This window comes from Apteryx rowi, unplaced genomic scaffold, assembly GCF_003343035.1.
Source record: "Apteryx rowi isolate R43461 unplaced genomic scaffold, aptRow1 scaffold_885, whole genome shotgun sequence".
In the NCBI taxonomy this organism is placed as follows: Eukaryota; Metazoa; Chordata; class Aves; order Apterygiformes; family Apterygidae; genus Apteryx; species Apteryx rowi.
In genome coordinates this window covers 58244-74206 of record NW_020451188.1, presented here as the reverse complement: position 1 = coordinate 74206, position 15963 = coordinate 58244, and the positions used below count along the sequence as shown (strand labels likewise).

Sequence of the window (15963 nt, the reverse complement as noted above, 5' to 3'; positions counted from 1 at the left end):
AAGAAGAAAGAAGAAGAAAGAAGAAGAAAGAAGAAGAAAGAAGAAGAAAGAAGAAGAAAGAAGAAGAAAGAAGAAGAAGAAAAATCAGTTCTACTGAGCCTCTTCCCAGACTGGGAAATCACCAAGCAACTACATGAAAGTAGCAAAAGATGCTAGAACTGTGCTCTTGTGGCCAGGCTTTTCCCAAACATGTGGGCTTGACAGCCCATGTGCAGGGAAGGCTGATGGTGCTGTGGTAGTTTGACTTGGGGTTTTGCCTGGGGCTGGGCAAAGGTCCTGCTCCAAAGGGTAGGTGAGATAGAAAAGAAGGAGGTTTTATGCATAGCCAAGAGTCACACAGCTGGCCTCCCCTAGCACGTGTCTTGGCCTAGATGCTGTGCTAATGCTACAGTTGCAGTTTGCCTATCACAAATAGGGCAGAGTAGTACCTGAGTTTATATGCCTGTAGACAGGGGCCAGCCTGGGGACACACACCCTCCTTCTGCATGGCAAGATGAAAAAAGTGGCTCTGCACCAAGACTAAGGAAGCCCATCAGACATGCAGCACTGCTGTTTGCCCAAAATAGTGTTTCTGGAGATCCCGAATGAGTAACAGGACGTTCTGACCTTCCCAGGAATCTGGGAGAAGGCAGCACTACCGCCAGCACTACAGCTCTGCCATAGACCTTGCTGTATCTTGGACTCCCTTTCACCTCCCGAACAGACACGTTCCAGGTCTGGGAAGTGACAGCTGCTTCACTGCAGGAACAGGCACTCAGATTTACTGCAGAAAGTGTAGAGTGGAGTCTGCAACAGCAGGTTCTCAATCTCCAGTGCTTCTAATGCTTATGAATCCTATGGAAGTTCCTGGAAAACTGGAACTGATTTGTTACAGAGGGTTTTACAGCGCCAAAGAAGTACTGAGAAACACTTTTTCTAGGCTTTTATGTGGCTAAAACCCTGAAGGTTTGCTTCTCAATAAACAGAGAGAGGGGAAAAAAAAAAACAAAAAACAAAGCAAATGAAAATTCTTGTGGCTTGCTTTTGAATTTGCTGGCACTCCCCTGTGAGGTCCAGCTTTTGTAGTGTGGGGAGCTGGCTCACCATGTGTCCTGGAAGAAACCAATGACTTCTGCCTACTTTTAAGACTGATTTCAAGTTCTAGGACTTTGATTTTCACTTTTGAGCACTGCACCATCTTCCCTCCACCATTTGCATGACTGCAACACCATGCACATCTGGGTTTCACAATTTCTTCATTTCACATCTCTGAGAAAACACTCAGTGAGCTTGGTGTTTGCATTTAAGAATATAATATTAAGATCTTCTGCATGGGAAAGAATGCCAAGGTTCAGAAATGCAAAAGGTTCAGAAAAGCAAAGCATCTGAGCTTCCAGCATGGCATTTCCCGGAGCACCTGAAGGAAAAGAGGAATTCCACCCTGCTCCAGCACATAATCACCTGGTCATTCATTTCTGGCCTGCAGATACTACACAGGCAATCAGCAGATGACACAGCACAGCAAGGAAACAGAGCTGGACAATCAGAAAAAGAGGCTAGCTACATCAAGGTGGAATGCACATCTCTGGAGGAAATTATCTAGCCCTAGTTTGGAGCCAGGATAAAAATATCCCAATATAGAGCAGATTTGTTTTGATTCAAGGAGCTCTGTCATGCGGTCACAACTTTTTTCTTTTAATTGRGACAGCCAATTATATTTTGTTTTGGTCAACCAAGATAACTACAGCCTTGGAAATCCATATAGGGTATGTTAACTGAATTGGATTATGCATTTTTGTTAGGCTGATACCTGGCAGGAAAGTAGAATTAACAGGGTGTATATGGCAAAGCTGGAAGGAAAGCTTGAGTATGACAGGTGGCTAGTTTAAGCTTAGACTGCAGAGTCACGACATCAAATGGAAGAAAGGATGCAGATATGGGGCATGCTAGCAAAGTCATGCTACACAGTTACATGTATAATTCTTTAAGATGTCACATCACTGCTAAAAAAATAGTTCGAAGCCTATGGAATAAAAGAAGTTTTTTCCTAATATTTTGCAATCATAAAAAATGTATATATTTGACTTGAGGTACTCAGACCCACATTGAGAAAAGCTTGTGGGAGGAGTAGAAAATTAGTCATTCAAGCCAGCAGAACAGAAAACAAAGCAATAGGACAACAGGTGGAGGAAGGTACAGAACTGAAGAGCCTTGAAGATATCTAACCTTTGATACAGCACAAGAACAGAACCAATAGAGAGAGGGAGAGAGAAGGAAGCTGTAGARCACCAGCAAGGATGATCTCTAAGCTTGTGCTGACATTTTCTTCTGTTCCAAAATAACCCASATCCAACAGATTCATACAGGGCAGATGAAATCCAAACTTAACCACACAAACTGTTACACAGGAATGATTTTACACTGCTAATTGTCCTGCTGAAGTTAATATAGTTATGTTCCTGCCCTTCAAATACATTATCACCAAGCATCACTAATCTTCTGCTTGCTAGCACTTTAGGTATGCAAGGAGTAATACACTTCATTTTTGCATTCTTCAGCCGAAATGACTAGTGACAAAATCACATATTAGAGGAATGAAGGATATGGAAAACAGTTATAAATTGCTTAAATGACCAAGCATTTTATATTTAAAAATCAACATTTTGCCATTTACGCTGTGTTTATTCTTCTCTAAACATGTAGGAGACATTATATGTCACAGTAACAGTTTTACATATGCACACATACATCAATAATAATTAAAGGCAAAGCAATATAGAATATAGTTATTTTCACAGGCTGCCCTGCCATAGCCTAGGCAATATCATTACCTGGTTCAGTAAAGTTACAGGTACACAGTGTTCCAAGTAACTGACCTAGAAATATCTCCATAAAACTATTCTCATATCCTCTCCTGTTCTCTTCATCCTTCCCCTCCCCAAGGAAATATTTTTAATTGCTTGGATCCAGCTAAAATGAAGAGCACTGATTTCTAATCAGTCCATCTCTTACAGTGCAGGGAAGCAGAACACAACCTCAAACATTAGCATCTTGTTTACTTAGACTGAAAAAGAAATCCTCAGTGCAGTACCACATCCTATGCATTTAAGTTCTTAGCAAACTGCTGGTACCATACAAATGCTGCAGTTATCATAATGCATATATGCACACACACATCCATAGGGCAAAACCTAATTGCTATGTGCCAGTTTGTACATGAGGACAGTTTCGGACTGCCAGTGACAGTCCAGATGGCAGGGCAAAATCATCAGAACAAAGACAGTTTTGCTGTGCTGCAACTGTAGCTGGGTGACTCCATCAGGATCAGAGATGACAGAACCACCTCAGCAGAAGCCACACGAGAGCAGGGAAGACATGTCAGCTGCCAAGTAATATGAAGTCAAAAATATTCCTGCAGCAACAGTATTTGAGACCAGCAGATGTGCAGAGTAGGCAGAGAGCAGGTGTTTGACTGGTTGACTTTTCCCAGGCTTTTCTTTTGTTAAAGCATCTTCTGAAGATAGGAACTTGGGATCCCTCTGAAGTCTGGACAATACAAGCCTGCTGCTCCTGTGGCAGGACAGCATCAAAGACCACAATGCCACAGAGACTTCAGCCTTTATTTTGGCACTGAGAGGCAAAGTTTTCAAAAAGCTAGTGAATAAGGACCAGCATTTTCCACCCTAAGCCTCAGCTCCAAGCAACATAAAAATGCCAGACCCAAGCTACGTTCACAATCAGGTTACAAACATAAGCAGAAAGAAGTGGAATATATTTTCACATCCTGTACACATGACCTAAGTAAAAATATGCCTGAAGTTAACACAAACATCTGTAGCTTTGAACAAACAGATGAGGGTATCCCTCCTGGATTTCACAAATATGAACTGCCTTATTCCAATGGTACTTGACCTCAAAACATCTACTCTGAAGTAGCTATATCCATACAAATGAGTAATCAGCAGATGTACTGGAGCAGCTTGCATTCTAGTCACAACTCTTTCTCAAGTTAAATAAAAGAAAACTGATAGTTAGACAGGCCCAGGTTATGAGATTCAAAAAGAGGTGGTGTTGGGAACTAATGGACATATCCAATACATGAGAAAAACAGCAGCTACCATCATCAAGAAAATTCAACTTGAAGGTCTGGTTCATCTCTCTCCTCACCTCTTTTATACAGCATTACATGCATGCATGCATTTGCAAGTCATATAGCCAGTACCCAAAGAACAGAGTATATGGGCTGGAGCCTGATTTGCAGGAGGTTACTGGGAGGGTGGGGGTGGAACAAACAAACGAAAAAACAGTATATAGGGGACTTCACCACCATCAGTGGCTGAGCAGGATTTGAATACTGTGCCCAAGGGAGCACCATCAGGCTGTGGTTTGCTGGAGAGTGATGTGGTCAACCTCATGACAAAATAGCACTTATGCTGCATTTTGTAGCACAAAACCATTCACCTTCAGAGGGACAACAGCGTGATCCTCCATCCCTACCTTCTGGACATGACTATGCTGGTCATCTTTTGTCCTTCCTTCCAACAGCGGTCTGGAAAGCATTCAGACAACATCTTGAATATTTCCAAAAAACAGACACAGAGCTGTAATACCGTTTTCAGGAAATGTAGAGCCATAGTCACTTCATTCTGCCCTTGGGCAAATATGACAATATCTGGCAATGACGTTTTATAAATAAAATGGAAGAAAAAGTAGTTTAGTTCCTTTCAATGTATTAGATTATAATTTTATTACATTATTATATTATAATTGAATGCCTGGTTACATTCTTGTAATCGAAACTAATGTAAGTCTATGCACCTTGTGACAGCATTAGTATTTCTACATGGGGTTCAGCTAAAATTCCCCAGTTCTTTTCTGTTAACTTAGTCTCAGTTTTGCTGATCAACTAATTTCAAAATGTCTGCAAAATAAGTTTTCTGTGGGTATGGTGCAGAAAGAGAGGAAGAAAAAAAGACTCCCATCGTAAGATGCTCTGTGTATATTAGGTTGTTTTAGAAAAATCACACCAGATAAATGACAGGTGACTGTGTATCATATGAGAGTCAAAGACTTATTTCTGTTATTTGCATTCTAGTGATAACACCTCTAACATAAGCATTTATTTAGTTTAGTGACTATCAAAAAACACTTCCAGGCTGAACTAAATGAGTTTCAAATACATATCTTAGATTACTTCTAATCTAAGGACTGTAGCATGCAAAAATCTTTGCATCCAGTCCTTCTACTAAAATCTCTCTCAAAGTTTAAATGCTTTATTCTGTTTTTTTTAAAAACACAAATGCAAAGATGCTATTTTTCAGTCTCAGCATAAAATCACATTGGTTCCTCTCCAATACAAGCTGAAAAGGACAGTGGAGATTTCAGCTGAGAACGACAAAAAGAAGTGGAAAAGGAACAGTTACGCCCTAATACTATTGTGATACCAACTTCCTGCTACATTCATGGCAATCTTTACTTTTGGTCACAAGGGCTTTTTATTCAGAGAAGTTAATGCTTATGCAGAATTTTTAGTGACCGTGAGGAAGCCATTACCTTTTTTATTAAGAAGGAATCTGTAGCTCAACCTTCTCCTGGCCATTAAATTTTAATAAATACAAGTATCTAATGCAAGTTAATCCTGTATCTTGTTACAGGAAAATATAATTTTAGATTTTTGTATTAACTCCAAGCCTCTAGAACAATTATCTGACATAAAGAGTAGGGAAGTATTAGTTTAAGAGAACTGAAGATTTACATGCATCTGCAGTTTAAGTTTGGCATCTGATTCCTGTTCTGTCATTTCAAAAATATTCCTACAAGGAAGCCCCTATTTATTCTACAGAGTTTGCCAAAGAAGAAAAGTGACCATCAAGAATGAAGGACAGAGCGTAAAATATACTGCAATGTTGGTCAGTGCCATACTCTGCCCAGCTGCCAAGGAGCCACATCTCTGCACAGGAAAGAGCACAGGCAATCACCTATTACTGCCAGGAACATTTCAGTCATGGGGAAAACGCAAAGGAAGAGTCAAAATTCCTTTCCTCCCTTCTGCAGGACAGGAGCACACTCTCAGCCACATTCACAGCAAACAAATGCACAGAGCACCTTCACAGATGTATCGCGGGAAATGCGTCATGACACTAAAAGGATTCAAGTGTTTGCTCCAAGACAACATCATCAAGAGGCAACACCAACATGGGAAGGCTGGAGACAAAAGGAATGGGATAGAGGAAGCAGAGCTAGGTGTCAGCAGGTATCAGCTCAAGAGCAATCCTGGCATCTTGCCTTCAGCCCCTGGAAAGCTATGACTCACTATTTTCTGAAGCAGCTAAAACTGAAATGACTTAATGGGCCTACTGCAGGCATATGGGTGGGAAAACACATTCCCTTCTGATGCAAGAACACTGGATGGTGCTGGAAACTTCTCTGAGAGAAATGGGGGGGTAAACAAAAACAAAAAGGGAGGTTAGCAAAAAAAGACAAAGAAGTATAGGAAAAGGTTACGAAGCAAGCTCCTGACACAGCTGGCAAAGAGAAAAGAGCGAGCATTTACCTTCAAATGAGGGTGGCAAAAGAACACACAAGAGACTCTTGGCCTGAATTATCAAATATACTTCAGCTGCTGCTAAAATAAAATCTTCCTCTTACAGTCAGCACTGCCCTCATTTGAAAGGCTTCTTTTTTTTCTTCTTCTCTCTCCTCTTGTAACCCCAAACTATCTATTCCTACCTGAGCTGCAGCATAGCTTGTGGTGGGTCCATTGCCACCTTGGACATATTTCCCAGAATAATCTATGCAATCTTAAAACAGCTCATTTTCAGTCATTTTTCATCAACAGCATAGTCTAGATCTAGGACCTCCAGAAGACAACCAAGATGTTCATCCTGGAGGTTCTGGTTAATAACTGGGCAAACAGAACTCTCACAAGTAAAGCTCAGCCATGTGCAAAAGCAATTTTCTTCCCAAGCTACATTTGGCAAAGCAGAATTTGCCTCATTTTAAAAAAGCATGCAAGTATTCATCCAAATTGAAATAAATACTGTATTCCTCATTCTGAAAGAGTCCCAAAATCAGTTGGTAGATGCCAAAGCAGGATGGAGTCTTTGCCGAGGTGGGTTAAATAAAAAGAGTATAATCCATGATAGGGAGATCAAAAGAATCCTGGAATGCAAGGGGAAAAAAAAAAACAAAAACAAAACACTCTACAAACTGATTTACATGATCTCAGTGTAACACAGACAACAAGATGATCAGCTGGACACTCTTAGATATATTACACTACCCACAAACATCATTCCAGTTCCTTGAAAGACACTGCAATTAGGGTCTGAAGGGCAGATCTTGCCCTTAGTAATGTTCTGATATTGGCACAGGTGGCACATACGTGTTTTCTTACAGAGACTTCTATAAAAGCCTCTGAAAAAAAAAAAAGAGAAGCATAAAGACTTCCACGCATCACATTCACACGGTTGTTCAGTGTACACTATGTGATGTATGTTATTGTAGGTATGTAGCCTACAAAAAAAATCCTAAAACATCATTTGTTAAAAATAGCTGCCTATACAAACTAAATCTGGAGATCTTCATCCAGAAAGACCACCATTGCTCCAGGAGAAGGAAAAAAAAAGCGACAACTGCATAACGGTCTAGCAATGTCGCAGCCCACTCTAGATTGCCCTGCAAGCGGCCGTCTGCACCCTGAGGAAGTACAGTAAGTATAGTGCAGCCCATTCAGGTTGCTGGAATGGGCCTGATCATACGCTCAATTGCATCTATTCATCACAAAATTTCAATCCGCACCAGTGGCTGCATTTACCACCAGCCACTCCGCTGCCCCAGGTGACTCCAGCACTTGGGCAGCCTGATGAACCGACTAGCCCCACTCTTGTCCCCCTGCAGTGACTGCAAGTTACACTTTGAAGCTCAAGGAGCTGTGTTTACTAAAGAGCAATATATTAGCAGCACTTTTGGCTTCATGCTTTTGTAACAACTAAGGTCAGGCCTTTTGCAGTCATGTTCTACAAGCTTCAAAACAATTTATGCTGCACTAATTATTTTTGACTGAACCTTGCTAAATAATTACTGTTGAAAAGATGACTTAAGAACAGGCAAGTTACTCCATTTGTTTGGGAAGAATGATGACTAATTATGTCTGTAATTTTATTTTGTATCTCAGGGGAAAAAAAAAAAAAGTATAATCTTGGCTTCTTTCAGGTCAATGGCAAAGTTCCTATTACGTTTTTTTGAGGCCAGATTTCACCACAAAGTAACAAGCTACACAATGGCTGGAAATAAATCTTGCTGAAAGAACACAGGCCACTTAAAAGGACTCCAGCAACTTCATAATCACAGTTTACTTTTTTAAAATCTGTTTTCACAAGTAACACCTAAGACTACCGTAACTGAAAGACACAAAAATTTTGTATTTACTTTGTGAATTACACTGCATTTTATATACTTCAATTTACCAACAACCCTAAAAACATTTCCTCTGTCTGTGTGGGTCTTCCATAGARCAAGAGAAGACTAAAGTAATAAAATGTTATGATGCTTCCTTTTTCTTTAATTAAATCAATTTCAATTTGATCTGACCCCCTTCTCCCTCTGCACCTTCCTCTCCCAACACACACAACCTAGTCACTTAGGCAGAACTGGGAGCTGTAAACTCTACCTTTATGCTACCTAATACGGAACATCTCTTGCACTATATAAAATGATAGTTGTTAAAAATCTAACTATGCTGCACGGATATTACTTTTATTAGCTCCCATCTAACATAATAATATTCTTTCCCTCAGCCCCTAAAATTTACACTCCTCTCCTTAATTGTCCCTGTCCCTCCCCACCCTTCCAAATCCTTATCATAGATAGAAGGAAGAAAAATGCTGATCCTTGCGTGGTGTCTACCAGAGCAGATTATCCCACACAGCTAGGATTACTTTCCAGTGTAATATCTAGAACACCAAACAGCATTAGCCCAAATAAAAATTTGAGAATGGAGTTCATCTAAGATCAAACTGAACAATGGTACACAGTCATGTACTCATTTTTTTCTTGCCTTCCTAGAACACCTATGATTAGAGCTTCTTATGACAAACCACCGACTTCAGATACTTGCTGCTAATCATTAAATAGCTGATTACTATTCCTTGAAAGAGAGGATCTGCAGGGCACAAGGTATAAGAGCCTAACTCTGCAGGCTTGCTGCAGGAGAGGGCCATTAAGTAGACCATTAGGGATTCAGGGGCTGACATATTAAACCGAATGCTTGCCGCTGGCATTTGAGGCAGGAGCTTGGAATGCTTTTCTGAAAAAAAAAACCTCTGCACCTTTGCACTCAGGTCAGAGGGGGGAGGGGTGAAATCAGTGCAACATAGCCCATTTATCCACCTCACGCTAACGTTCTGCATAGAGGCAAATAAAATCATCCTCAAAGAAACTAAAGCTGGTTTCACTTCTCTGCAACAAGGTCTGTTAGCTGCCTATTGGACTATAGCAGAGGTCCATGCAAGAGGCATTTAAAGGCTTCAATTCACAGGCAAGGACAGGGTGGCTTGGGATGACTGAGGAATTTACTACACATTATGCTCTAAAATACTCCTGTGACATTTCAGGATCTAATCTGGAACAGCTCAAGCTATCAGGCACCAGGAGGAAAGGAAGAATCTAGAGGAAGTAATCAAGTTTGTCACTCCATACCATGCCATTCCCAGGACCTGACACCAAGACAGCCAGCCTTCATATGGCCTAGACCCAAAATAAGAAAGACAGCATTTTTAGCCACAAGAGTCCAGTTTTGGAAACCCTATCTGGAGTCTAGCCAAATCTGATCCTGCTTATGCCTGGGTCTGAATGTAAAACATTCCTGGGGCTAGCCCTTAGGTGTGTCATCTCCAGGAAACAAGTCACAGCTAGGAAGGAAAGCTAAATCCAAGGATGGAAGAATAACAGCCAGTCAGGAAAAACAGATCTGCACAACCAGACTTAAGGAGGTGGCAAAACTGCCTCCCCATGAGAGTCAGAGCTGGGTGCATCGCCTGTGCTCTGTAACAATTAATATCACTGCATCAACGTTCAAGGCAAAATAGCTAAGAGATTTAAAAATTACAAGTATAGTGCCTTACACTGCCCTTAATACCAGGACATTTTAACAGGTGCTCAGGTATTTGTTTTACACATCGAGCACACTACAGCACAGAAACGTTAAGCCCCAGTGCTTTCCAAGATTTCAGTCCAACAAGCCTGTTCTGTGTGGGAATGATTTGTCCATGTAATCTACCCAATGTGCATTTCCAATCCAGAATCCAGCTGTGCTCATTTAACCTTGGCTCACATGCACAGGGAGTGTTCTCTTCCTAAATGGCTAGGGAAATTTAGAGGGTGAAGTTTTAAAAAAAACACTACATTTTCATGGCACGCTTAAGATCACACTGCAAATCCCTGGTTCCTCCAGTTAAATAATTCAGTACGTGCATCTTGTTCACTGAACTAGGAAGTGTTTAGTGGGACTGGAGCACCTTTAGTTGGATCTGCAACCTACTCTCACTCCGATTGTCTCTCATAGAATAAATTATTTGGAACAATGTATTATACAGCTCCAAATAAATGCAAATGGTTTGTAATAACGTGTGATGTTAGATTGTTATACAGATTCTGAATATGGTCTAGGAGACTCAAGAGACTCACGTTCTGTCATGAATAAATGGAGGCAAGTTTTGAAATCAAGGAAATTCCACTGAGAGCACTTTGGTATGAAATCTCTCCAATTTACATCAAGGGACTATAAAATACGATGTGTCAGCCTGACAAATAACTGCTATTCAATCACTTGAGATAAAGATTGTTTCTCCAACAATCAGAACCTGAAATAGAAACAGCACCTTATGTCTCAAATGCAAAATTTTAAACTATTCCTAGGAACAGAAAGGAAAGTCAAAAACCAACACTGGACACACATGCAAGAGAGGTGCAGCTCAACATGAAACAGCCATGTTCTCCAGCAGGTGAGTGGTCTTTCAGTTGAGAACATATTCCAGCACCAATCTCAGAAAGACAAAAGCAAGTATTTCTGTGCCAAGATCCTTATTTGAGACAGGACTACAACCTCTCGATAAGAGCAGTGGTGAGGTGAGGAAGAAAACAAAAGGCATGCACCTGACTGCTGATGCTTGCTGCACACTCAGGGAGTTCCATCTACTTCTTGCAAACAGCTAGTGAGCTTCTTCAAAGACCATACCCTGCCTCTAGAATTTATTCTAGTTGCTTCTGACAGTGGAGTTTAGATCTGCTAGACATAAAATTTACCCTAATTCTTATAGCTAATCTCATTCTAGTAGTGAAAAGAAACAAGGTACTTTGTTCAGCCTTATACATCCAGTGGAGAAATAAGAGAGAACCCCACAGGTCACCATGACAGTCTTTAACAGACTCAGCATGGCTCTCAACAGCAAGTCCGTCTGCTCTGCCAGTAAGCTTGACAACCACCATCCAAAATCCTTTCTTCAGTCCTGAGTATAAACTTGTTCTGAACACAGCAAGAAGCACCCCCACAAATCATACGTACCTGATCACAACCTGCATTCACCAGTTCCTGGAGCATCTGCCTATTTACTTCAACAGTTGCTGTAGTGCCCGACTCATTAGCAAAAGGCAGCAAAGAATATCTAATTTCTCGCAGAGCTTTCTGATAAGGTCCAAACTTAGGTGTTTGTCTCATCTGCTGCTGCCTTGCAGCATCCTTCCCTACTAAAATCTTAGTGTCCAGAGAAGTTTCGCTGCCTGGTCCAACTGGCAGTCCTTGACCTGAAGATTTGGATGGTTGTTTTAAACCTTCTCGAATCTCTTGTAACCTTTGTCTGCTGTTTCCAGAATATGTCGTAGCAGGAAAAGTCTTTGGCCTCATTGTTAATCCAGTTTTCTCTGAGCATAAATACAGCCTTTATTCTTTTTAATTACTTTATTCCTAAAAAGTGTTTGTCTTTTGATGGTATCAATTTCTTGTAAACATAATCCTTCAAAGAAAAAAAAAAAAAAGGCAAAAACCTCAAGTGATTTCTGCCAGTGTTTTACTTCAGTTCACAATCTTCATGTTTCCTACAGAAAATGAAAACCCTTGGAATCATCATTTTGCAGACTGATGGTGTCTGAAACAAAAGAAAAAAGAAAGTACGCACAATTAAATTGATATTGTGAATGCCTCCGAAGGGGCAGCATGACAATTAACCAAGTGAAAGTGAATGAGTTTAACCTATTAAGCTGTCACAGCTTGATTCCCTTTAATGATTTTCATTTTATCTGCTTTCAAGGATAGGATTTGGAAAGGCTTTTTTAACACGATCAATAAAAAAAAAAAAAATCTTTTTTTTGTTTCATTTTCAAAATAAATGAAAATAAAAAAACCCTCAAAAACTCCAAAGTTTAAGATTTTTACAGTACCTAATAGTGGCAAGTTTCCCATCCAATTGCATAACTAAACCCTGGACAAGCCTATCCTACTTCATAATTAGGGAAGAGTACGCTCATGAAACATTTTTCCCCCACTTAAGATCTTGTTTGTTTTACACTAGCTGAGCTCAGTTTCAGAAGTTTATGAAGATTTATAACGGAAAAATTGATGACTCTAACCATAGCAACTTCTAGTATTTCAGTAACAAAGTGAATAACAACAAGACAAGATATTTTACCATTCCACATGATTATCTTAATAAAAATCAAAGGTAAGAATTCTCCCCAGAATTGGAAGATTAAGAAAAAAAAAAAAAGATATTTCATTAGCTGTGCCTTATGGGCAAGAAAGAGGGTGAAAGAGTTCCTCAGTAACAGCAGGAACGGCAGAAGCAGTGGTTTCGGAGTTAAGACAAAAGATCCCAACAAAGGAGGGAAAAAAAAAAAAAGAAAAAAAAAAGAACAGACTTCTAGATAGCTTTTTGTATTTCTTCTGACATGCAGCAAAGGAGAACTATACAGCAAAGCTGAGCTACCATGCAACTTGTGATCTTTGTGCTGCATGAAGATACAACGAAAAACCCATCTTAACTGATTCTTTGTAGCATCACCGTAATATAAATATTAAATAATGGTACATTCAAAAGAGGATTAAAAATATATACTTATCAGAAACATCACAAGTTATTGATGCTGCTTCCTCAAGTTACCTTCTGCTACTGACACTCACACTTGTGAAACGTCTCCCGAGCATAGCTCAAAGTCACTTTGTTAGGTTCGTTGCAGTTTTGTTCAGTTGTTTTGAAGTGGCAAATACATAAAGGTGTACTACAGGTTCTCATCAGTCACTCAGAAGTTGACTGGAGTTTCTCCCCCCCCCCCTTTTTTTTTAAAGTGTGCTTCACTTCTGATCATAGCACATTTTAGCATCAGAAGGAGCTTCTCCAACGAAGCATTATTTCTCATTATTTTCATATGCTTAGAATAAAAGTCAGTTCACTGTGACAGCTCTTACTGTGACAGCTATAACATTTCCCAACAAGGCCCCCAAACCGACCATTTCCATACATTTACCACCCCTTCTCACAGCCAAGTAAATGGCTTACTATTGTGAAGGCCAAGAGTCTGGACACATTCAACTCTGAAGCCCATCATCACTTCCTCATTAGTACAGGGTCCACTGCCAAGAGAGGTTCAAGCCTTCCTCTGAAATCAAGGACTGAACAAGAGAAATGCAACAATGAAGTCAGACCACAGCCGCCTTCATGATAACTCACCACTTCAGAACACAATAACGAACAGAGCTACTGCATACATCTTATATACACACCCTCAGAAAGCATGCCACATACCCCTCTAATGGGAAATTTCTGTAGAGTGGTGGAGCTCTATGCCGAAAGCTCTAGGACCAAACTGCTGAGAATGTGCAATGCAGGACACACATATGAACCTCTTTTCCTCACATTTAAATGCTCTGAAGCTTATCTAAAGGATACCTGTGATGTATCTGGGGTACTCTCTAAGGATATCCTGCAAATCTAACTCATACAGGACTAGAAGCGGCACACAAGCATCTCGGACAGGATTTGTCCTTTGCTTTGAGGAAAGTGTTAAAGCTGTTTATCCATATTTTGATATTTTCACAAGCTATAAATCAGCTGTTAGTCAAAAACAGATCATGTTTTCATGGCTCTCAATGAAGATAAGGGGAACTGAAGTATCCTGAGGGCAGAATTTTACCCACCTAGACAGGATATAGCAGCAGCTAATACACAGCTTTATTAAAGCAATGCTTTTTAAAAAACAGTATCACTAATCAATAATACTGTAGCCGTTCTAGGAATACATCTTAATTAGCTAGTACTTAAACGATACAGAGCAATTAATTGGTCTGTAACTGTCTTTCCTGCCCTGACAGCAGCAAGCAACATATGGCTGGGTTTAGGGATCTGGGTTTTCTTCCTCTTCTCAGACCCTGTGCCAACACTCAGGCCGGGGATGTGCTGGAGAAGCTTGCAATTCCCCCACCTTTTTGCAGCAAAGGACTGGTTTCCCACTTACACACATGCTTCACATAAAGAACTTTCGTGACCCTTAGCCTAAGCTTGAGTCTAATAATGCTAGGTCAGGCCAGCTGGCAGCTTTTTCAGCTTTCTTTCTGGTTTAGCAGTATTGTAAATGTAATGCTGATCATTTAGGCAGTATGAATGAGAAGAACAACAGCAGCAAGTACCATAGCTAACTGTAAATGTGTTTTATATTTTGCAGAAGGGTTTTTTTAAACTAAATATGTAGGATAGGCCAAGAAATCGGAACATTTAAGTATTACAGATTATTTACAAAGAAAGACAAGCTGCCTGCTTTTAAGTATTCCTGTGATTTGTATTTTTAGAAAAAGAAATAAGAGCGTTGTATGCTTTAGAGAAATATGTAATCTAATTCTGTCTAAGCATTTCTGACTGTACATCTGGATTTGGATAACTCTGTATCCTTCTAATCTGCACCTTGCCTACTGCATGAATGTATCAGTAGCCCTCCTGCCATCACACGAAATGATTTTTCAGAATTATTTTTGAGCTTCAAACTATTCTGACTAAACACTAAGGTTTTTTTCCCCTCCCTGAAATGTTACAAACTCTGCACTAACTTAGAAGCTTGACCATTACTCTTAAGATATATTTCGAATGAACATAACATTAATTACACCAAGTTAGAATGATTTTTGAATAAATGATTTTTCTTCTTCAGTTGAGAAATACTAATAGCTGTTCTGGCAGCAACCAACCAGCCACGCTGAATTGAAATGCTGAAGCCTCCTCGCAGCACACTAGCTATTCTCCCTCCTGTTCCTTCATTCACCAACAGGCTTCATGTGCCAGCAGCTCTGTGGAGCTGGGAGACACGAAAGAAACTAAAGCTCAGTTGCGATTCAAGAGCAAAGTCACAACCCCCGAGCTCGTGAGCTGCTTCCAAGCCTACAACCCTGCAGGCGCTGTGGTCAGGTGAACCAGCGCTGCAGAACTAAAGAACGAAGTTTGAAAAAACTGCCACAACTACCTTCCCCCTCTCAATTTAGAGCTTTTTTTTTTTTTTCTTTTTGATCACAAACTTATGGAAAGGGGGACTGTCTACTTCGTGCTGGAAGGTCCAGGACTCGCAGGGGGGCTCCTGGCGCTTCACCCCCGCACAAACCACGCTCCCCTTTACACACTGAAAGCGGCAAGGAGAGCTGAGAGACGGGTTTTCCCCAACCCGTTCCTCCTCTCCTTTCTCCCTGCCAGCGACACTGCCCCAAAGTGACTCGCCGCCCGTGTCCGGCGCAAGCCGCGGGCGCCGGCCCGGCCCAGCGCCGCGGCCCGGCGGTAACGCCTCGCCCCCCGGCATCGGCACTTTTCTTGTTGTTTTTTCGCCTCATCGGCGCAAGTGCCGCTCAGAGGGTGCGCGGGGGCTTCACCGCACACGCGTCGCTCGGGGGGACTGCGCGCTGCGTGTCGGCAGTGACCTTCAGCTGCCTGGGGACGGCAGGACCGCGCCGCGGCC

General features: G+C 41.0%; 1 protein-coding gene across 8 annotated transcripts in view; it reads right to left on the bottom strand.

The window, feature by feature from the left end:
• Window positions 1–15963, bottom strand: part of LATS2 (large tumor suppressor kinase 2) — a 50559-nt gene that overhangs the window by 34222 nt on the left and 374 nt on the right. Inside the window, exons 1-3 of one of the 8 annotated variants that reach the window (XM_026090961.1) lie at window positions 11543–11615; window positions 5902–7140; window positions 4477–4651 (exon numbers count right to left, since the gene is read on the bottom strand). In XM_026090961.1, coding sequence (XP_025946746.1) covers window positions 4477–4539 — 63 coding nt within the window. In that variant the 5' untranslated portion in view covers window positions 4540–4651; window positions 5902–7140; window positions 11543–11615. Of the gene's footprint in view, window positions 1–4476; window positions 4652–5901; window positions 7141–11542; window positions 12123–13529; window positions 13643–15963 lie in introns of those variants that run through there. The other 7 variants (XM_026090962.1, XM_026090957.1, XM_026090959.1 and 4 more) reach the window with 7 other exon arrangements.